Source organism: Alligator sinensis, unplaced genomic scaffold (assembly GCF_000455745.1).
Source record: "Alligator sinensis unplaced genomic scaffold, ASM45574v1 scaffold85_1, whole genome shotgun sequence".
NCBI lineage: Eukaryota > Metazoa > Chordata > Crocodylia > Alligatoridae > Alligator > Alligator sinensis.
The window spans coordinates 2,620,843-2,645,040 of NW_005841891.1; the positions used below are offsets into that span (position 1 = coordinate 2,620,843).

A 24,198-nucleotide genomic window follows, 5' to 3' on the forward strand; every position below is an offset into this window, starting at 1 on the left:
AAAGTCAGCATTAATGGAGGGCAGGGGATCACCCTCACCCGGACTTCCCGGCCCTGTAGCGGGCATGGGCGTCCCATGGGACTGATGAAAGACCGACGCAAAGTACCTATTTAATAGGTTGGCTTTTTCCTGGGCGTCAGTTGTCAGTTGCCCCATCTGGTTCAGTAGAGGTCCAATATTGCCCCTGCTTTTCCTCCGGCTCCTCACATATCTGAAAAAGGACTTTTTATTGTCCTTGATGCTCAAAGCTAGCTGGAGTTCAGTTGCAGCCTTAACTCAGGCCTGGGCTTCTAGCCCTCGATCAGTGAGGTTTAGAGATTTCCTGGTTGTTACATTGTCTTCTATTGTGTTATTCCCTTGGTTGATCATCAGCTTCCCATGTGTTAATTGCTGTGTGCTACCTTGTTACACATTCAATCACTGATTCACTGCCTCTTTCAGGGGCCAGCCTGATACAGAGAAGGACAGTTTGATTCCTGCCCTTGTTAACATTGTTACAATGTATAACTTACTAAAACACATTTAGTTGAAAGTTGAAAGGTGAGGAGTATAAAATATAAGCTACAAATGCCATGGCATACAAATAGATAAAAATACCAAACTACAAGGGGAGATACAAAATGCACACACAAATTTTAAAACACAATTCCTTATCTTAAAGTGAAAGAGAGAGGAAGGGAGAAAAGGTAGAAAAAGAGAAACGTATCCAAAGAGGGGAGAGCAAATGCAGGCAAGAGGAAAAGGGGGCTTTCTGCTACAAAACCATTTCCAATACAAATAAAATGTTAAGGATAAAATTGAATACTTCTGTTTGTATGGTATATCGGTTTTTATCTTTAAAAACAAATAGCAAAATAATTAAAAATTTACTGAGTTCTGTAGCTGGAATAGCAATTAAGTCTGTGGAAAGCTGATCTCATCAGTTTTCTGAATTCACCAGCAGTCTTTCCTGCTCAGTGCAGGGTGACTGTACCCGACGATCTCACAAGGTCCCTTCCAGCCCTAAACTTCTAGGAATCTGTGAACATTTTGAACTCAGCTTTTCCATATTAATCTAGATTTCACAGTTAATTGTTACGAAGTTGTACGACTGTCAGCAGTGACCAAAATTTTGGGGCACTTTTGGCTGTTAAAGATTACTGTTGTAGTTTTTGTTGTAATACTAATACAAACCTCTCTCCTGTTTTCTTTCTAAGCATGATTTGTTACCATATTCAACACTAGAGTAATAACTCACTGTAGAATTCACTTTTAATCCCTGTTCCATGTCAGCATCCTTCTTGACGCATATAGAAGCACCTTGTTACACCTTCCAGAATATGGCCTTCACTACAGACTAATCCAGTTAATTTTTCTTCATCACTATTTTAATTAATGTTTTAGGGTGTATGTTTTCTAGTCCATTGCGTAAGAGCATAACTTAACCTCATACTCCAATCTATAGTGACACTTCCTGTAACTGGAACACAGACGCAGATCTTTTTTTTTGGTGTATTCAAGCAGGCAAAATGTAGTTACCACCCCTGAACATGCAGCCACAATCAAGTTTATTTCTAACAATCTGAATGTAAATGCATACCAAAAATAGGTTCTGCTGATGATGCAAAGTTATCCTGCAGTAAGCAGTACTAGTGATGCAGTATATGGCTCCATTACTGAACATATACATTTTTTAAAAAATGGGGATTTTGTTTGGTTGTATGTTAAAGCATGTATAGTCACAATTAAACAACAGATATGGAAAACTATGCAATTCTGTCCTGCTTTGCACTCTAATTACTTGTTAATCTTATCAAATATGTTATGTTTTCCCCCCCAAATTGGTAGCTAGGCTCCTTGTTGGGCAAATACATTTTTAGTCTTCTAAACATATATGCGCATGCTTAATTTACGTACACATGGTCCCATGGAGGTACTTGCATACAGCATGTCTCGCATGCATAACACTATAAATAAAGTCTTTATAGGATTGGGGACCTGACTACTTAAATAGAAGTGGCCTAGTTGTTTTGGTAGATAATTCTGTGGCATCCAATCTTCCATTGAAATCGGTAGAAAACTGAATGCTGCACATCTGTGAAAACAGGCCAGTTCAGATGCCTCAGCATGAATTTAGGAACCAAAAGTATGATCCTCATATATTAAAATGTTACCTGTTATGTGCATGTATGCTACAAGCATACTAAACTAGAGAGAGAGATTAATTGTTATCACTAATTAAAAGATGTTTTTTTTTAATGATAGACTGACTAAATTGGAGGTCCAAATATTAACTAAAAATATTTTCATTTGTCCTGTATTTTCAAAGGCAGTGCTTCATGGCCCATTCAGTCCTTATGAGATGAAGTGTCATAGTATGACCCAAGTTGCCAAGTTCAGGTATGGTAAAGCAGTCACTATTAACAGTAGCACAACATCGCTCATTCTTATGCATAGTAAGAGTTACCAGGTAGCACATTTGTCCATCTTGAATTTTTAAAAATTCATCTTTATGCTGTAGTAACTCTGTAGCAGAGATTCTCAACCAGTTGTTGAGAGTGTCACAAGATCCTTTTAGGGGTGCCACACCACCGCTGCCACTACGTAGAACTGTCCTGCTGTGCCTCTATTCCCAGAAGACTCCTTGTGGGGCTGGACTGGAATGTAATGTGGCTGTGGCAGAAGGGGGCAAGCTGCTGCAGCCCAGCCTGACATGAGGGACTGCGTTCAGGTTGTGGCAGTTGCTGCTGCTGGCTGGCCTGATGTAAGTGTTATACTCCAGGATTCTAGAGCAAAATAAGAACTATCACTAAAATCTCATGCTACAATAAATGCAGTAGCATGCTCGTATGTTCTGAGTAGTGGGAAAACTCCTGTTCCCTTTTTTTTTTCGTCATTGAAGCTGACAATCTCTAGGCTGCTTTAATACTAGGTTTACTTCTGCAACTCTTCTTGTAGTCTTGGCCTTATTCCCAGCTCCCTTTGGGCACGTAAAGTGAACCTGTAAGAAGTTGGTGTGGTTCTGCACAGATTAAACAACATTCAGCACTATGAAAGATTATGGGGTTTATCTCTTAAGACAGAATAAGCATGTATGAGGGAGGGAGTTTAGGTTCTTTGAGTTCAAAAATTCATTTGGGAACTTTGACGATATATCTGAACATGGTAACAGAACTCGAAGTTTGCTGGCAGGAACAATGAAGATCTCGCAGGGGAGACTGTCTGTGTTCATTGAAGAAAAGGAGGGGCTCCCTCTGCCCACCTCCACAGAGGGTACTGCTAAATTCAGAAAAGTTATGGAGAAATTCCTGGAGTTTGAAAAGGTTAAGAACCATTTCTCTATAGCATTAAAATACAACATGCGATTTAGAATGTTGAGAATTGGTTAATTTATTAAAGCATTTGAGGCAAGGTTTCCTTAAAGCATTTGAAGACTTTTACTGCAGATAGGTTCAGAACTATGAACCTGATTCATATTGGAAATTGAGCTGCTAAATAGAATTAGTTTGTGCATTGATTTTCTCTGAATTCTTTATTTGTACTAGTTGGCTTTCTTTATGCTGCAAAACATATTTTGTCATTTTTTCCCCTCTAGAACCATCTGGATAGACAGAGAGAGTGTAAACTCTGTGATTGTCAATGATACCCCTGCAGATCCATTTCAGCAAATGTTGGTTGCTGCTTTCTTATCAGTAAACGCAACTGGTAATGTATGGAAATAGGCAAAAAAAAATTGTGTATTCCTAATTTTACACATTTTTCGTACTACTTTAGCTTTTAGCAGTGCTCATATGAACAGCCACACTAGTAAATACATTTGTTACTATAGTTTCTTTTGTGGGCTGCTTTGAGATTATTTGTGATTTTTAGCACTGTTAACTACCAGTTTTTATTCTTTTCTCTAATAGGGTCTACAGTGTTGTTAAGGGAAACGACTTTTATGCCTCCTATCCCTGGGCTACCAGCACTCCTCAGTATGTTGTTTGCTCCTGTTATAGAACTCAGGTATTCATGCCTTTTTAACAATATATTTTTTTTTTCTCATTGATAAATTTGTGACTTCAGCAAATTGACATTGTACACCTTCAGGAACTGGGTGCTCTCTACCATTGCTCCCCAATGCTTTGCATTTCTTCCATCCTTTACCAGCAGTGCTGTAGAGCACTGCAAAGATGTTGGGTAGGTATGTGAATCTGAACTTTCAAGCTTTGCCTTCATGTATACCAGTCACATTCCTTAAATGGTTACAGGTATAGATGTAGCAGTAGATAAGTGTATAGCGTAGATTTCTACTAATCTTAGATCTTCATGGTGGAAGGGGTTTGTGTGTTAAAAGTTTTACTGCTGAATTTTACTTTTTCTCTTCTGACCTGCTTCAGGTACCTCGAGCCTTAAGTATGTCTTGGTTTCTTGGTCACTCTGGCTGTAAATAGATGTCTCATGTCACCTAGTGCCCTCCAGGGAGTGCTTGCTTCAGACCACTGCAGGCTTGTTAGGTCTCTGAGAGTACCCCTTAAAGCAGGGGTGGGCAAAACACGGCCCGCAGGCTGGATCTGGCCCACGAGGCCATTCTATCTGGCCCGTGGGACCCCTAAAATATGTAGAAAATTAATATTTATCTGCCCTTGGTTCCTGTCAAAAATAACAGGAACCAAGGGCAGTATGACCCAGGGGAAGCCTGGCGGGCTCCCACAACAGCAGGGCCCCCCCAGCCGGAAGCCCCAACCAGGGCTTCTGGCCTGGGACCACATGGCTGCCCTGGTGGCGCCAGAACCTCAGGTAAGCGGGTGGGAGGAGAAGGGCAGGGGAGACCCCGGGCAGGGAAGGAGCAAAGGGGGTGGGGGGGGTGGGGGGAAGCAGCCCCTCCCCCACTCGTTTCCCTGGGCTCCTTCCCTGCTCCTTGCTAGCGCAAAGGAAAAGTGGCCCCTCACCTGCCCCATGACTGGTGTTGCCTGCTGCAGCTGCTCGCAGCCCACGTGGGGCTGTCCGGGGCAAGCACAGGCAGCTCCATGTGGGCTGCGAGTGGCTGCAGTGTGGGGCGCCAGGCCTGGGCTGGGGAGGGACTGCTCCTCCCCCCCCCTAGCACTTAGCACCACCTTCTAAACCAGCCCCACTGCCAGCCTGGGCCCTGCGCTGGCTCCGGGCTTGCCCGTTGGGGCTGACAGCAGTTACGCCGCGCGCGCCCCCCCCCCCTTGCCATGCTGGGCAGTGTTTGCCGCTGCTGCCTCCAGGCTACCCAGCATGCGAGCTCCAGGTCGGGTTACAAGCTGGTGCTGAATGCGGGGAAAAGCGGCCCCTTGCTCACCGCATGGCCAGCGCCCTGCGCTGTAGCTGCTTGCAGCCCACATGGGGCTGCCTGTGCCTGCTCCAGACAGCCTTGCGTGGGCTATGAGCGCCTGCAGCAGGGAGCACCGGCCATGGGGCGGGTGAGGTGCCGCTTTTCCCCGTGCTCAGCACCAGCTTCTTCCCTGCCGGCGAGCAGGGGGGCAGGGCTGTGTGCTGCCCCCTGCCTGTACCACGGGGCTGGGGGGGTCTTGGGTGTGAGTGGGCAGGGAGCCAGCGGGAGCATGGGGCCCGCACTGGTGTCCTGGGGCCAGTGCTGGCAGGGCCCAGAGCAGGGTGGCAGGAGTGCAGGGGCTCTATGGAGCCGGGCCAGCTCCCCCCTCTCCCTGCTGGTGCAGCCCAGCCTGACTCCACAGACCCCTGCCAGCCTGCACCCTGCTCTGGGCCCCACCGGTGCTGGCTGTGGGACGTTGGTCCCAAGACATTGGGACGTTGGTCCCAAGCTGGTGACCAGGGGGCAGGGCACCTGTCAAGGAGCAGGGCTACCCATGCGGCCCTCGACAGCCTGCCAAAACTGGGTAAGTGGCCCTCCACCCGAAATAATTGCCCGCCCCTGCCTTAAAGCTAGTCCAGGGTTAGTGTCTAGAGAAAGGAGGAGTCTAAGCTCCTTCCTGCTTGAGACCCTGACCTTTTGGGTTCTCACCTTCCCTGATTCTCTGTGGCCCTGACTCCAGGAGTGAGCATCCAGTTCTGCTACTGAGAGAGTGACTTCACCTCCTCTTGGTGAAACAGCACAACTCACAGTTCCAAGCAGCACATCAGACAGTCATTTACTGGGGCTAAGGCCAGCCAGCCACAGGTTCTCTGTCCCCTCCAAAAGGATTAAGCAGTCCTTCCATCCACAGTCCAGTTCACAAAGCCCTGGGCACCCCCAAAGATGGCTTATTTCATTTACTCAACCCTTCTGGTCAGGAGCTGCCAGGTTGGTTGTTTTCAAACTGTTCTCCCACTGTCTTGTGTATATCCTTAAGGCACCCCTTGGATGTCACGTATCTAACCCTTGTTGACATATCAGCAAAGTCATTCAAGGCTTTGCTAATGCTAAATGTCTGTCCAGTTGTCTCCTGCACCTAGCCAGTCCTGGCACTTAACCTCTTCTAAGGAAGACCTTGGGTCACACGATAGAACAATAGTGTGAACACAGAAACAACACAATAAAGCATGTAGCACATTGTAACGTGCACCAGTCACATTCCTGAGATTATTACAAGTGTAGGTATAGCAGTGGCTAAGTGTATAGTGTGGACCTCTGCCAGTCTTAGATCTGCGTGGTGGAGAGGATTTGTATGTTAAGCTTTATTGCTAAACTTTATTTTTGCTCTTTTCACCTGCATCAGGTACCTAGAGCTTTAAACTGGTTTCAGTTTCTCAATCTTTCTGGCAGTAAATAGGTGACTAATTTGACACAGGCCTGACTGTCCCCTGGTTTAACTTGGATTAAAATGGGCACAGCAGTCATTTACACACATTACTCTTGCAAACTATATTGCTGCTTCTCCACCAGAGAGGAGCACAGAACCTGGCTGGCTTGTCCCAGTTAAAAACACATTAACCTTACAGATGCACTGTTTTTGTCCCCTGGTGACCCATTAGGTGTTACTGCAACATGGTTTGAATAAACCCACAGCAGCTATTTGATGAGTACGGTATAAACTTTATTCATATTATCAACCAGGTGAGTATAAACTTAGTGTAGCCTTTATTCAGTTTATCAGCCAGGTGATTTGACTGGATGACAGCAGGGATAGTGCAGGGTTAAATACAGATCCAAAGGGCATTTCTTCTGTTCTACTCTGCTCAAGCCTGCATCACTGCCCACACTTGATCAGTCATGTTTGGTGCCACGCATCTCACAATTTGCTGATTAATGAACTTATTTAATTGTAACTTTCCTATGTACCTTTCCAGGTACATACCATGCTTTGGTTGTACTGTCCTACATGCTTTGCCTATCTGCTATGGCAGGGTATACTAATTCTGTCCATCCCAGGATGTTCTTTGCCAGATTCCAAATGTTCTGATGCACTCTGGTGCTTTCTGCAGAACTTCAGACTTCCATATTTTAACTCTTACTGCTCTTGGCCTGTTTACAGGCTGCACGCACACAGTCATGTCCTGGGAAAAAGCACTAGCACGTTTTATCCTGCATACCTGAAAGGGACTTGAAGCTCGTATGTCTGTAGGATCGTTGGACAAAAGGTTTTCTCCTGGCACAGATGCAGTCTCTGTTTACAGCCTCTGCCTCTGTCCTCACTGGACACACTTTGCTCCATGCCTCTTGGCTGAAATGGAAGCTGCCCTTCCCTCAGATGCTGTTGCTGCTTGGCAGACACCTTCACACATGGCAAACCCTCCTAATGGCAGCTTGTTGAATGCACCATCTCTGCCTATCTCTCTGGCCATGGACAGCAGTGAGAGTGGCAGGCCTGATACCCAGGCTGTTCCTCCCCATGTGGGATTTGCTCTGAAATCCTGTTTTGGAAGATGCTCTACACATGAACAGTCAGTGTGTCATGCCTTTGTCCTCACCATCCACCTGGAGGTAGTTTCATTGTAGGTAGGGTCGGAAGGGACCTGAGCAGATCATCAAGTCCAACCCCCTGCTGTGGGCAGGAAAGAATGCTAGGGTCAAACGACCCTGGCAAGGTGTCTATCTAGCCTCCTTTTAAAGACCACAAGGGTAGGAGTGAGCACCATTTCCCTTAGAAGTTGGTTCCAAATCCTAGCCACCCTGACAGTAGTGCCTCCTGATATCTAGCCTGAATCTACTCTCTGTCAAATTATAGTCGTTATTCCTTGTTACTTCCAGTAGGGCTCGGGGGAACAGGGACTCTCCCATTGCCTGCTGGTCTCCCTTGGCCAGTTTATAGACGTGATCTGAAGTCGGCATTTAGCGGCAGCAGCAAAAAAGCAAGCCCACCTCACCTGGTGACCCCTGTACAAGCTGCCCATTGCTAAGAGGACTGGTGACTTCCAGTGGCAGTTGCCACATGGGGCCTTGGCCACTGCCACTTTTGTCCACCATTTAGATCAGGTGGCGTAAGTGGCCTGTCCCTCCTGTTTTCTATGCCATCCTGAACTGCCCCCTGCTTGCACCCACTCTTTGCTGTCCTTGGTGCCACCTTTTGTATGCTGGACTTCTACATTTTTTCTATACTGAGTAGCTCTGGGGAGTATGATCTGCCTGGTCAGTGGGCCAGGCCAAGATGACAACCCTGAAGAGCTACAGAGGCCAGCTCTGACCAAAGCCTCCAGCTCTCTTGGTTCCTGATTTGGACACGTCTCCTTTAAATTTGGATGCTTCACCTTGCAACAAAACTTGGACTAGCATCGGTTGTGCTGAGCTGTTAAGGGGGAACTTTGCAAGATGGAAAATGGACAACTAATCCTAAATGTGTAATTCCATGAAGGGCATTGAGAGGAAGGGCATTTCAGCTGCTGGTGATATGGGTGTTATGTTACTGATGAGTCTCTTATGTCTGACCCTTGGTGTGGCCACTCAGGTTTGTACTTTCACCTGTAGTTTTTTACTATTTTTTATGGTTTAAAAAGTCAAAAGTCCCTAGGTCTAAATCCAAGCAAATATAATCAGAAAAGGATTTGTGCTATGTGCTATAATACCACTTTCAGATTCTTTCCTCTTATAAGCCTTCATGTAAAGGAGTTCATGAAAGTTGGAAGCCCTAAAAATGGAAAATTCAGAATTAGAAATTGGAAAAAAAAAGTCTTGATTTACACTTGGATTGAAATTGAATGAATAGTGAAAACCTAATGACCTCAAAGTACATGGCATGGGTTACATTCTTTTACATTGCAAATTGGGGTGGACACACTGCAAATCATTGTTTCACCACAGTGGGCCCTGAAGTGTTTCAGAAAACACAAAGATCCTGAAAGTGAGGCAGTTATTGGTAACTTGTTCCTGTTTGGCCATTCAAATGAGTTAGAATCATAGAAAATTAGGGTTGGAAGGGACCTCAGGAGGTCATCTAGTCCAGGCCCCTGCTCAAAACAGGACCAGCCCCAACTAGATCATCCCAGTCAATCATAAAGCTTTGTCTAACTGAGTCCTTAAAAACCTCCAAGGACGAAGATACTCCAGGTAACCTGTTGGAGTACTTTACTACTCTCCTTGTGAGAGTTTTTCCAGATTATCTAACCCACGTCCACTGATCTCCCTGCATCTACAGACCTAGTCATTTCATCATAGAAGGCCATCAGATTGGTCAGGTATGACTTGCCTTTGGTGAATCCATGGTGACTGTTCATAATCACCACCTTTTCTTCCCAGTGCTTAGGAATGGATTTCTTGAAGACCTGATCCATGATCTTTTCAGGGACTGAGATGAAGCTAACTGGCCTGTAGTTCCCTGGATTCTCCTTCTTCCTTTTCTTTAAGATGGGCACTATATTTGCCCATTTCCAATTGTCTGGGACCTCTCCTGATTGCCACAAGTTTTCAAAGTTAATGGCCAGCAGCTGTGCAGTCACATTGGCCAACTCCCTCAGCACCCTTGGGTGCATCGTGTCCAGTCCCATGGGCTTGTACATGTCCAGCTTTGCTAAATAGTCCCTAACCTGTTTTTTTTGCCACTGTTGGCTGCTCACCTCCTTCCGCAAACTGTGCTTGCGGTACTCTGGGAGAGTTGTTTCCTGATCCAGACCGTGCCATGACAAGAAATGCAAAACCTGCCAACACACCTCCACCCCCCCCACAATCACTACACCCCACAGCAGAGCCATCAGCATCCCTGGATCTTACAGCTGCACCTCCAGAAATGTTATATACCTCATCCAATGCACCAAATGCCCTGATGGAAAATATGTCGGAGAGACCAAACAACAACTGCACACCAGAATGAACGCACACCGGAAATCTATCAAAGCAGAAACACCCAATTACCGGTGGGGGCACATTTCTCACAGGAGGGCCACTCTCTCTCCAATCTCTCAGTCCTGATCCTCAAGGGAAACTTACACAACACTTCCCAGAGATGAGCCTATGAGCTCCATTTCATCAACCTGCTGGATACTAGAGATCAGGGACTAAACATAGACATTGGATTTTTGATGCATTATAATCTGCCTGGTACCTGACTCCCCAGCCCAGCCCAGCCCAGCCCCTGGCTTCTTTACTTTTCATTCCATCCAGGAAGAGCACACACCAACTGCTGACACTTCCTTAGCCTGACGAAGGGTTTTTGAACCCTAAAGCTTGCTTAATAACTTTTCTCCAACCATTTGGGTTGGTCTAATAAAAGATATCAAATTCACCCAAGGAACCTTGTCTGCCTGTGTCCTTAGACCAACACGGCTACAACCTACACCCCTGTTCCATGTTAACGTATTCTTGTTGAATTTTTGACGTCTCATGATGTTTTGTACACTTTAAAAAATTCCCATTTTTCCTATTTGCATTTTGTTTAGAGTTAATAAAGAAGGGAAGAATTTTACTGGCGTTCTTTGTGGCTTGGGGTGGAACCAGACTCCTGCAACTCCAGTGCTTCCAGAACATGAAATGGAGTTGACATTTGATGTACATTTTGACGTGGATGATATAGTGGAGGTAGAACATGCATATGAATTATTTTCACTGTTGTGTTGTGTAGCTGGAGTCTAGTGGTTGTCAGATAATGTTAGCTATTTCAGTTTTATTCCTTGAAGTCTAGCAACCTTTGGTAGGATTTTAAAGTTTTTAAATTTTTTTTTAGTGGACTTGCCTGTTTATAACCTTGAATTGATTTTGTGCATCACAGGCTAAGTTTAAAACACCCTAGGGTTATTTTATTAAACTTTATTGAGCAAAGTCAAATACACCGTGTAACACACTGGCATGTTTTTGGACTCCTCTGTATAAGCAAACTGACACTTAAATCAATATCAAGTTTGTACTAGTCAAACTCTTATACAAGAGGCTTTTGTTTTCTGTGAGAGATGAATACCTTTTAATTATATTCTTGGTATAAAGGATTACTACCACTTTTATAGCTCAGCTTAGTCATAAAAAATTGTGAAAAGCAAGGATTTATTAGGGTGTTGTCTTTTATTGGACCAAATGCATAGTTGAGATCAAGTTAGACAAGCTTTCGAGTGTAAGACATTGGGACCTAAGGAAGAATGTCTTGCACTCAAAAGCTTGTCCAACTTGATCCCAACTATGCAGTTGATCCAATAAAAGATAACACCCTAAGGAGTCCTTTCCTCTTACGTAATTCCAGGACCATCACTGCTACAATGTCAGTCTGACACTAAAATAAAAAATTGGACATTCATATGTAGAAAAGATGTACCTAGTCTCGTATGGTCTTTTTGCTAAAGTCAAAGGTAAAAACAAACTGTCAATCTTAACCAAGTTATTCTGGATGCAGGGTAATGTGAACATGATGGCCACCCCCTACATACACAAATAAAATTATGATGTTTTATTGGAATTGGTACTTGGGCTGCTTTTCATCATATATCACTGGCATGTTTACAGATAAACATCCTAAGGACAACCATTAACAAACTGGTTTGTTATGGTCCAAATGTTCCGGTACGCCATGGACAAGAGACAATTGCACAGCTGCAAGAAAATGCTCGTCAGAAGCTTTTGAGGTAAGACTTTTCATATAAAGGTTGTTTTGTTTTCATAGTTGATGGACAAAACAGCATCTACATTAGTTTTCTTCTCTTTGATGATAGCCACCTTGTTTGTTACAGTATTCAGCACATTTTTATGAATTTCTGGTGATTTCTTGAAGTTGGAGAATGCTCCAGCTCTGTTGGCCCCTCCAGACTGGGTCACAGAGTACGTTTGCTCTGGCCCCAGCGTGACCCAGTAGCAACAGCAGTGGTGGCAGCTCCGACCCAGGCTACAGGTCCTGGTCAAAGGTGCCACCAATGCATCAGCTGTTACGAGGCTGGGCTGGGGCCAGAGCAAGCAGGTGTGCTCCCTGCTCCAAGCTAGAGTGGGACCAGAGCCTGCCAGAACAAAGGTAAGCAGCTGGAGGAGGGGGCAGGGGGAGAAGGTGGTGGAGGGGCAGGCTGCAGCTCTATCCCAACCCTGAGTCAGGGCCAGCCACAGCAGCTGCCTGTGTCATGTCCTGTCCCTGTCGTCGTGTCATTCGGATGCATACACACTTCATACTTGAATCCAAGATGAGGGGCTTCCCCCCAGATTAAATATGGGGACACCTCATCTTGGATTTGAATAAATACAATATATGTTGAAGCAGGGGCATTTCCTTGACACTGTCTCATGCTAAGATGGAAAAGCTTAAAAATAAGTCTCCCAGTGCATTGTAGGGAAACTGGTTGCCATGGCATCCTCCTATCACATTGAAAGTGGCAATGTTTCCTTGACTCCCTCTTTGGCTGCAGATATTTTAATTGTTTTGCCAGGGTTTACTAACTATATCCACTGATTCGGTATGTGTGAGTACCAGCACCTCCACATTTTACTCCCCAGCTGTGAAAAGAGATTGGGTCACCATTTTGTAAAGGGATAGACGAGTAAGAAAAGACTCCGGTCTTGCTTTGAAACACTTGGGTATGACTTCTTGGGCACATCCACATATGCAGGCATGTGCACTTGCAGCAGCTCAAATAGGAGTGGCCCAAATCTGAGCTGGGGATTTTTGCCTTCGTGCACGTGCCCATGCACTTTGGTATGGGGCAAGTTTCACCACTTGGGGCAAAATAACCCTGCCCAACTCCTCCCGGATCTGCAGCCAGGGGGAGCTAGAGCTTGGGGCCAATACCTGTTCTGGCCCCAGCAGTATAAAAAGTTGCCCTGGTGAGTAGCTCAGGACTACTTGCTCCCAGGAGCTTCTGGGGCCTGGCCACTTGGTATCTAGGGACACTACACCGTGTGCCATCTGGATTGCTGAAGCAGCCATAACTGAGAGTTTCCTGTACCCTCTACCCACTGCAGCAGTCTGGCAGTGGGGGCTGCTGCCTGGCTGTAACTTGCTGCCACCTGTGACAGCATGTGGCCTTGAGGCTGCGTGCCTGCAAGACCCAGACAAGGACCACACAGCCGCAGCAGAGGCATCTGCACCTCTGGGCCAGCTGCCAGTGAGCTGTGGCTGAACAGTTGGCCTTTATGCGGCACTACTGCCATGTGTGCTGCCACCCTGCCATCTGGGCAGCTATCGCCCAGAAGATGTTCCCAGTGTGGCAGCTTGCTTTGAACTGTCAAAACATGTCCCCCCTAGCCCCAAGTGGCCAGAGCGTCAGCCACCTCCAGCTGGGTAGGCTCTTTTGCTTGGGTCCTGCCACCTGCCTCACTAGCAGGAATTCTGGTATACCCTATTGAAAAACTTCAAAATCTCTTATAAAAATAAATCCAAAATTCACTCTTTGAAATACCCCAAAATCCATGTTCTTCCACAATTAGAACAAAAGGCCACTATGTGTGTGTGTGTGTGTGTGTGGAGAGAGAGAGAGAGAGAGACAGAGATCAGTCGGGTAATGTTTTATTGCCATATGTACAAAGTTAAAGCAGTTTGGAAGCCTACTAGTGTCTCCCCCATCATCATAATAAAATAAATTCTAAATATCTATATGGTTTGTTGTTTGCTTCTGGTTTTCTTACCAGATGGGGGGGATGTGGGGTTTGCTAAAGCACCAGGGCAAGGGACAGGCATAGAGACACTCTGGCTGGCTACCAGAGCGTCTCTTTGGAGAATCTGAGCCTCCAGTTGCTTCAGGGCACAGTCCCTTTTTGGGGTGGGAGGCAGAGTTTATTTGATACCTGGATATCCAGGTATCAAATTTTGAGCCCACATTGCAAATACGCAGTACGGGGAACATTTTTTTTTGTTTCCAGTGTGCCTGTTGCCCCCTCTCAAATTACTTTGAGACGGGGCAAGAGCCGCCACGTGTGGGCTCACCTGGATGTGCCCTTTGCAGGTATCAGGGTTTGACAAAAATTTAATATAGACTGTGGACCTGTGTCAGTGAAATGAACAAAGGGACCCGGATGGTTTGGGGCATTATGTCATGCCTGTCACTGTTTTCTGGTATAGCCAAACAGCTAATGTTGTCCCAGAGTGACACAGCACTTCTTAGCAACTTGGCACACAGTGGCTTTTGTGCATCCAGAAAAACAGCACACATATAGTTCCAGAATAGCTGCTTCTGATGTGTACTGCATAAACATGCAGTACAACTCCATCGGGCAGATATTTCACACATTTTTCTTTGTAAACCTGCAAAGTAATCACCAAATATCAGAGGTTAGAAAAAAGTACATCTGGTAACACTTGATTTCTTGCATGTCTTGGAACCAATTAAGTTCCCATGTTATGATCTGTACCATCCTGGGGTTTCCTTTGGGTAGCACCATAGAGGAAAGTTGAAGTGCAAGAGTAAAAGTAACGGTGTTATGTTATGCAGTAAATGGCTGGCCACACTTATGGCAATAAATGTATGGAAATAAAGAACTACTGTACTAACCTGCCAAATGTTATTTTGCTCAGGCAAGAAACATTTTTGCAAAGCTGCTTTAACTGCAGATAGACTAAACAATAACATTTTAAACATAGATGACAAATTGACGCTGCCTTGAGGCATCATACAAAGGTTAAATGAAGCATGCTTGAGTTTACCAGCCTCTCTCCTTTTTAAAGTGATCTTCCACTCTTAAATGACTGTAAACATGGCACCTTCTTATTCAACAGATCTTTCCCAAGCGCTCCAAGTGCATTCTGACTTTTATCTTGCACTGGCATGACTTTCAAATTTCCATTGAGACTAAAAGGTTCTCTGAAAATTGTTCTGTAGGTGGTTACTTGATTTTACTTCTGTTAGCACTGCAAAACTGCCAAGAGAAACCAAGTTGGATTTTGTTCCTACTTGTACCTCATCCAGGAGAGTGATTTACTGAGCTCTGACTGCAGGAATAATCAGGTTGTAGAAAAGTAGAAAATCCAGGTGGACTATCCTTATGATCTGTATGCAAGACTAACATTGATAAAACATTGTCTCTTGAAAATGGTCTGTTTGATATGGAATTTGAAGTACCAATATTTAAACCCTTTAACATAAAACCCTATTTAGTGTAAGAACTACATTTTGTTGATGTATCCCCATATCTCTTTTTCCTTTTCTCTAAACTTTATCTTCAAATGGTCTCTGTTCCTTAAATTTCTGTTAGGCTTCTTCATGTACTCCCATACCTGCACATCTTCTTTTGCTTCCCTTCCCTTTCTCCTTTTGTACAAAAAAGCAAAACATTTGAAGCTGCATTCTAAATTTTCCAGCTGCCCAGAGAATCATTTTCCTCTGGGGACAAAATGCACCAACTTCGATGTTTTGATGCACACTCACCATGCCATAGCTATTTCTGTATCACTCATATGTGTTTTTTAATCTTTCCTGAACCAAGCAATGTCCTTTTCAGTTCCCGCCCCCTCCGACCTAGTATTTGCAAAAAATCAAAGTTTTAATGAGACAACTTGATATTCAGTAGTGCTGATGAATACACATTCAAGATGCGCAAGTTACTGCCTTAAAATATTATAAAGCATGTTATTAAAAAGTCTTTTTTAAAATCTAAAGTTTTACCCTAACCAAAAAAAACCTGCTGACGGTCCTTTGTTGAAGTTAGTGATATATCATACTTCTTTCTGTTCTAAAAAAATATTCCAATGATTACATGTCTAAAGCCATACTAACAAATTATATTAAGATATAAGGTTTTAGTCATCCTGCAAGATTAGACCAAGGTGTAAAAAGGGTACTCGGGGACCATAGGGCCATGGCAGAGAAACAAATCCTTTGCATCAGTTTTTACTGCGGAAGATATTGGGAGAATTCTCATACCAGACCAGTCCCTCTTAGTGGATAGGTCGGAAGAATTGGATCACATTGAAATGACAACAGAATACGTTTTAGAACAGATTGATAAACCCAGGAATTCTGAAGGCACTCCAAGGTGAAATTGCAGAACTGTTTCAGGATGAAGAGAGACTAAAAGTGAGGTCCTGCAGGGATCTGTGCTAGATTTAGTTTTGTTCAATGCTTTTATCGGTGATGTGAAAATGGGGATAGACTGAAATCTCAAAATTTGCAGATGGTACTAAATGATTTTGGGTAGTCAAATCCCAAGTGGACAGAAGAGCTCTAGAAAAATGTCACCTAGCTGAGTGAGTGGGCCAAAATGGCAGATGAACTTCACTGTTAACAAGTGCAAGGTAATGCACATGGGGACAAATAACTTCAAATACTTATACACAGTAGTGGGTTCTGAATGAGCTGTTATGACTTTGGAAACAGACCTTGGAGTCATTGTATGTAGCTCTATCTAAAAACATTAGCTCAATGTGCACTGCTAATCAAAATAGTCAGTAAAATGTTTGGCATCATCAAGAAGAAAACTGAAAATAGAATGGAAAATATCATCATGCCACTATACAAATCCCACATCTTGAATACTGTACACAGTTATGGTCAAAAAAGATGTAGTAGAATTAGAAATGGTACAAAGAAGAGCAACCAAATGATCAGGGTATGGAGCAGCTGCCATGCCAGGAGAGTCTAAAAATCTAGGACTCTTCAGTTTGGAAAAGGGAAGGCTGAGGGGGTATGATAGAAGTCTATAAAATCATGAAAAGTGTGGACAAATAATGGGGTAATTTTATTTACCAAGTTCCAAAATACTAGAACCAGGGTACACATACTGAAATCAGTAGGAGACGGGTTTAAAAGTAACAAAAGAAAGTACTTTTTTACACGGCCTGTAGCTAACTTGTGGAACTCATTACCACAGGAGGTGGTAGAGGCAGATAATACAGGCAGGTTCAAAAAAAGATTTTAAAAAATTTATGAAGAATAGATCTGTTAATAGCTATTAAATAGAATAGTCAGAGATTGTTTCCTATAGCATCTCTAAACCGATGATGGAGGATGCCAAGATAGGTGCTGAAAAGGGGGTAGATCACTCTAGGTCAAGGGTGGGCAAAATACAGCCCACCAGTGGATCCAGCCCACCAGTTGATTTTTATATCTGGCCTGCAGCTCCTCAAAAAACCCCATAAATCAGGATGATTTTTTTTAAATAAAATTAAAATTAAAATATGTTATAGTAAAGGTTTGATTTTTTCATATATCATTTTTTTTATCTATAATTTGTTAAAATCATATCTTCTGAAAGATTTTATTTGTGTGGCCCCGATAGTTTCAAAAACATATTGAGTGGCCCTCCAGCCAAAAGAATTGCCCATCTCTGCTCTAGATATATCCGAGTCAGTGCTCTCTCTCCAAAATACCCGCTTCCACCATGGCTGGAGGCCAGATACTGAGCTATATGGACTGTTGGTCTGACCCAGTATAGCACCTGTTGTGTTCTTATCTCTTCAAGATTTGTGGATCTTAGTATCCAGAAACCAAATTTTTAGGAGTAAAATCAGTTGCTTGTTATTCCATTCAGATTGATTGTTTCTCATATGAGCTGGGCTAACTGCGATTCTGAAGAAAGAGATGATTCATTAGCATAATGTTGCTTTGTATTTTTTATCCCATGTACATTTTTTTTATTTTTCCATATTTCAGATGTTTTCTGATTATTTTTGTTTAAGGTATCAACATATTATTTAGAGCCCTTCTAGTAAAAATTATAACACTAATCAGGCTCTTACAGTTCCTCTCTGTTTTTTTAAGTTAATCATATTTACATCATGTCACTGCTACTTAAGAATAAAATGCGTATTTTGAAAAACACATCTAGACAGAATTAATTAAAATGTGCTGTTGTACTTCACACAGCTTGAGGAAATAAGTGGGAAAGGCAGACCATCTATAGTATTTGACTTGTCACAAAAACAAAATGTCTTAAAATATCTAAATTATATAGTCAAATTAGCAAGTATGCAAAAAATAGTGGGATAAAGGACTGCTGCAAATTATAGTCCCTTGTCAGATAGGCAAATTATTAAATTATCTATCCGAATACATTTTTAAAAATGAGTTTCACTAAAGCAGTAATGTGTATATTTGTTTTTTCACAATGCCAGCATAATACAGATAAAAATCCAAAATGAAGCACAGTAATGTGAAAATCTGAAGGTTTTCTTTTTTCAGCAAAGTAGTATCAAAAATGAGTTTCCAATATAAAATTTCATTTAGATGGTTTTATATGATGATGGTATGCAATAGCAATTCAAATGAACAGAAATGGTCCTGTAGGTATTTAGAATTAACTAAATACAGTTTCTTATTAATCTTTTTATGGAATTTCAGTTTAATCTGCAAATCAAAACCTCGAGAAGTAATTACTCCCAAATGGTATGAGAAGCCTTATGAATGGAATCAGGTAAGGGTATAATAAACGGGGGGAAAAAGAGAATGGGTGTTATAGCGGTTGGGGCTTGGGAGCAGGTAGTGCTGGGGACAGAGTGCCCTGCCCGGTGCCCTCTACCCCCTGGCCAGCCCCCGCGCCTGTGCATGGAGCCAGGACCACGCGGCATTGCCAGGCAGGTCCCCAACGGCAGCCTGCTGTGCCCTGCGCCAGCATCGTGCGCAGAGCCTGGGCGCGGGGAGGGGCAGCGGCAGGGATAATGGGCCTCTATTGAATACCCTCCGCTTGGCATTATCTCCTCTAATCATATTTATTTCCGAACGAGACGCCTCCGGCTGCTGCAGCTGGCGGCACGGGCCCGGCGGGGAGGGTGGCGGGGCTGGGCACGCGCTGAGATGTGGCGGGCCTAATAGCAGGGAGCGCGGCCAGCTAATTGCCGCCTCGCAGCCTGTCAATAACCCTGAGGCCCCCTCCCCCTGCTCCGGGCACAGCCCTGCCATCGGCTCCCTCGGTGCCCTCCGCACGGCCCCTCCTCCCCCTGCACCCGTTGCATGGCCCTCCCCACTGCACGGGGGAGCAGGGAGCTGTTTTCATTCCTGCAGGCTGTGGGGCTGGGGGCTGCTGAGCTGGGGGCTTGGCATGCAGGAGCTGTTGGGGGGGGGTGTGGTATGGGCCCATGGGGGGTCTCTGCCCTGCCGTGAGGGAGCCAGGGGGCTGCTCTGAAGTATGGGAGCAACGCTGGGGGTCTCTGAGTTGCCGCATGGGGCTGAATAGGAAGGAGGCCTGGAAGGGGCTCCCAAGGGAAGTGGTGCTCTCCCCTACCCTGGGGGTCTTCAAGAGGAGGTTGGATGACCTCCACGTGCATCTAGCTGGGGTCCTCTAGACCCAGCGCTCTTTCCTGCCTATGCAGGGGGTCGGACTCGATGATCTATTGAGGTCCCTTCCGACCCTAGCATCTATGAATATATTCCTTGAGTTCTGTAGTAGGTTCAGGGCTGACGCTAATCTCTCTGAATGATTTTGTCCCAGTGTTGCCCTTCGTAGGTTGGTTAGTTTGTTTTTTAAACCATATAAGGAGACAGTTCGTTTGAAAATATTGTAAATGTTGTAGGTTAGTATATGAAATGTATGGACAAACTTATACTCATCAGTCTAATACTGTCTGCTAAATTTGTGAACGCTTATGTTAGTTACTTTTATATTGTTTGAAAATAAAAAGCTTCACAAGAAGAAGAATTTCTAACAGGGAGTCATCTTGGTTGCTTTTTCTAATAAGGATTAAAATGTTAATGCCAAAAATTTTATCTCCCTTGGAAAGTAATTCCTGGTGCTTCCTGTAACGCAGATGTAAAATTAACCACAGGAAAGGAAGGCCTGTGATTGCTATACTTGCTGTGCTTGTTCTGGAATTGCCAGCTGGCAGTAAGCAAAATTTGGGTTCTCCTGTTTACTGTTGTGCTTTCAGACAGGATTTCCTTTTATTCTTCCAGGAAACTGGATGGTTTTAGGGTCACTGGGATGGGTCAAATAAAGAGTACTCTCCAGGAGAGTTGGGGAGGGCTTCCTGCACCTGGAAAATTACGCTCTTGCTTGGAGTAAGTGCTTTTCTGTCCTGCTGCTTTGTTAGAAACCTGCCACGACTTCGCATCCTTCCAAAAACACTTGATTCCTGTTGCAAGGTAGTTCATAGCCAGAGCAGTGGTCAGTCAATCAGTTTAAAAAAAAAAAAAAAAAAGAGGCAGGCCTGTGGGGGCACTCCTATCTCTGAGGAGGTTTGCAAGGGGAGTAGTGGGAGCTTTCCTAAGGCAAATAAATGAGGGATGAAAAGGAGAAAAAGATTGTCACACCTGGATAAGCATAGAGAGCAACTGGAGAGAATATTTGTCCTGTGAGCAAAGGTTAAATTTCATTAAATTTTGCTGTTAGTTTTTCTGTGCTGATTTTATATGATGGCAGAATATCGTCTGTCTTCTGTAGCACCAGCTCAAAAGTTCCCCTATTCCTGTTCTGATATCTTGCATAAGAAGTAGTAGTGGTGTTAATTTTTTAGATTTCAGTATTTGGTTGGTATTGAAGTGTTGACATTAGAAAGTAGTGCGTCTTGATCAGGAAAACACCATTCAGTTTGTTACAGTTGCTCTGAATCCCTGCAGTACTGTTACCTTCAGAGGATGTGGATCCCCCTTTCCCTTCTAAACAGCATAAGGGGTTGAAAACCCTATGGTTGACCCTTTTTCATGGGGGGGGAGGGGGGGGTGTGTGTGTGTGTGCGCACACACATGCACACGTGCACAGAAGATCAGTTTGAATGTTGTTATAAAGCAGTGCTCCTTACTGATTCCTCTCCTACTGTACAAATACATTAATATTGACCTGGTCAGTCAAAGAAAAGTAACTCATGGAGGTTTTTAAATCACCAGTATGAGCACTCTAGTATAAGCTTTTGTTCAAGTACATAAATTATTTTAGTGAAGGCATTTAATTTGATGTCATTACCAAATATCCAGAGGCATAACAGGGCAGCAGCTCCAGCAGCAGCATTGGAAGCACAGTTGACTGGAACAGCAGTGGATGTTTCCATGCGCATCCCCCCCCTTGGTTATGCTACTGCAAAATACCTGAAGTGTTCAGCTGATGAGTAAAATCCTTAGATTTCTTGTTGAGGTGAACTCTGACATGGGAGGTTCCACAAATAAGGATTTCTAGAGTAGTGTTTTTTGTTAAGTTTTTAAGTGCACACCGTGGAAAACAAGCAGAATTTTGTCTGACTTGGACCAGTCAAGCTCTTAGGAAACAAAATAAGATTTTTTTCACTACTTTGTTTATAAGAAAGGTTTTTTCCAGAGTTGCATCTTCCTAACGTCATTTTTTTGTTTTCTTTAGGTGGATTCAAAACTCATCATTGATCAATCTGAGAGGCAGAATGAAAGAGGAAGGAATGTTTGTCTTTACCAACTACATAAGCTAGTTTTGTTAAATACTTAAGTGTTTTCTAAAAGTTATTTAAAAGAAGAAATGTTTAAAAAAAGGCTTAACAACTTCCTCCTTTTTTGCGTGATTTCTTAAAGTTGGCTCTGTCTCACTGGTTCTTAAGATGAATAGTGTGCTGTAATTTAGTTTGGAATACTTTAATCATTTTTTACCCCAAGATGAGCAAATGGACAATGACTTTTTACTCTGGAAGATTTGAATCAAGATCCACAGGTGCAGAAAAAACAATCACACCTTTGTAGAAGACATTTATTTAAAGCAAGATGCTCTTTTTCTTTTAATAATGCTTGATAAGGCTTTAAGAAAGCACTAACCAAACCTAAAGGGAATAAAAGAAAGTTATTTTAGTTGCTTAGTTAAAAGATCATAAAAGTTGAGGAAGAGTAAGATTTAATTTTTGTCTTTGAGATGATAGATATTGAGTTGCAAAATGTTTTTTATATTATTTTGTTTGGCTGTTGCTAGTGTTTTGGAAAATAAATGTTATGGCAAATTGCTAGACTGTGGTTTGTATATATAAAAGGTTAATGGCTATTAGTCTTTTAGGTTATGTATCAGTTAGGCCCCCTCTACACAAGCAGGTAAAGTTGTGATTGGATCTAATATGTGATCCACACAGTCGCACCTCTTGCTATGCCAGATGGCAGGAGGCGCAGTTGTAGGCACATTAGATCCCATTGTGCCTTATTATGGGTATAGGGTGAGCCCAATCCTGGGCTCCTCCTGCATTGGCAAGAATCAGGTGCTTACAGCTGGGAGCCCCCTTTGCTGAGGGGCCAGCTACGGGGGACACATACACCTGGGACCCAGAGTCCTACAGTTGACAGGGCTCTGGTCTCAGCTGCATGAGAGAGACAGCCTGGACTCAGAGCCCTGTTAGCTGTGGGACTCCAGCTGCATGTGGGGAGCTGCGATCCCCAGGGCTCAGGGTCTGCACCCCTGTGACTGGGAGCCCTGTCTTGATGAGGCTGCCAGCTGCAGGGCAGACCCTGCTACATGTGCTAATTAAAGCTGGATAGTAACCAACTATAAAGTCAGTACACATTTTTGAGGTCTAACTTTGTGGTTGGAGCTTTTTATTGTGTGATAGCTACTTTGCACATGTAACTGGTCTCCAGGTAATTGCACGATTAACCAGTTCATTGTGCAATACCTATAATGTATAGAGAGAGTTTAAAATAAGCATAGGAAGAACTCCTCCCTCACCATATAAAACTTCAGCAGAACAAAGCTTTCCAGGGCTGTTGCATATATCAACATGCAATAGAAAGGAAAAAAATCCACAGTCTTCTTTTCCTCCTGACAAATCAGTTACCTTTAAATACTGTTCTCATCCATGAGCTGTAACATGTAGAAGGGGCCTTAGTTGGATGAATGCTGGTTGTAGTAAGTCAGTCCATCTACTTGACACAACTGAACATAAATCTTTCTTATGAGGAAAGTTCTTGTGAAGCTCTGATTCATTGCTCCTCTATTTTATTCCTTCCTCTGTTGCCTAGAACAGGGCTGTTCAGCTTCCAAGTGGCCAGGGGTTTCATGCCCCCCAGGCTATGCTAGCAGGGGCCCTGGGACCACATACCCCCCCACCGCTGCATCACAGTCAGGTGTACCCCCCCTGCATCCCATACTCCCCTGCTGCACTGTGTGCCCAAGCACCCCTAATATTGCGTCCTGTGCTCCATTCAATTGCACTGTGCACTTGGGCATCCCCCACTGTACTGCATGCCTCCCTGCTGCACCGTGCACCTGGGCAGCCTTAGCTTGACCTCTCTGACCACAATTGCCCTCCTCCCTGCTGCACCATGACACAGGACTGGACTGCAGGGTCCCCTGGAACTGAAGGCTGCACCATGCTGCACTGCCCCCTGGGGCAATGGCAGGAAGGGGAAGCCAGAGGAAGGGTGAGTCTGGAGCCCGCAGTTGTTGCTGCACCTTGAAGCAATTGTATTTTAAAGAAGTTTTACTGAGGACACAGGAACAAACTGTCCTGATGTGCAGGAAGACTAGCAAGTATGGCAGAAGACCAGCTTGGATAAGCAGGGTACTCTTCAGTGAGCTAAAATACAAAAAGGAACCTTACAAGAAGTGAAAACTTGGACAGACTACCAGGGAGGGGTGTAAGTTGGGGTCTACCAAACTCGAGGAGGAGGCCAGCCAGCCACCATTTTCATGACCTGAGCATGATGATGGCCCCCCTTCCCCCACACCTCTGGCCAAGGGGCCCCAGCAGTCCTGCCTCTCCCCACAGATTGCAAGTGGCCCAAACCTGCAGCTTAATTACCTTGATTTAAGCCCTGGGGAAGCCATTAATCCACTCGTTATTAAGTGTGGATTAATGACTTCCATAAATTTATTCAGCATTATTAAGCCACAGTTTCAGGCCATCCCCAAGTGGGGAGGCTGCACTATGGTCCCAGGCCCGCTGTGGCAGGCAGCTGGGAGTTTGCGTCAGGGTCTGTGGAGCCTTCCCCTCTTCCCCCCACCCTCCCAACTCCTTACTCGTGGTGGGTGCATGCGCTCAATGAGTTGGGCCGGGGCTCTGCAGACCTCAGTTCAGCCTCCTGGCTGCCTGCCGTAGCTGGGGACCTGGTGCAAACTGCCTG

General features: G+C 44.2%; 1 protein-coding gene across 1 annotated transcript in view; it reads left to right on the forward strand.

The window, feature by feature from the left end:
- Nucleotides 1–22,135, forward strand: part of TDRD9 (tudor domain containing 9) — a 150,620-nt gene extending 128,485 nt beyond the window's left edge. The window contains exons 31-37 of the mRNA XM_006018069.3: nucleotides 2,309–2,379; nucleotides 3,575–3,684; nucleotides 3,888–3,984; nucleotides 10,750–10,888; nucleotides 11,801–11,919; nucleotides 18,547–18,619; nucleotides 21,488–22,135. Coding sequence (XP_006018131.1) covers nucleotides 2,309–2,379; nucleotides 3,575–3,684; nucleotides 3,888–3,984; nucleotides 10,750–10,888; nucleotides 11,801–11,919; nucleotides 18,547–18,619; nucleotides 21,488–21,589 — 711 coding nt within the window. The 3' untranslated portion in view covers nucleotides 21,590–22,135. The remainder of the gene's footprint in view (nucleotides 1–2,308; nucleotides 2,380–3,574; nucleotides 3,685–3,887; nucleotides 3,985–10,749; nucleotides 10,889–11,800; nucleotides 11,920–18,546; nucleotides 18,620–21,487) is intronic.
- The last annotated feature ends 2,063 nt before the right edge of the window (nucleotides 22,136–24,198 follow it).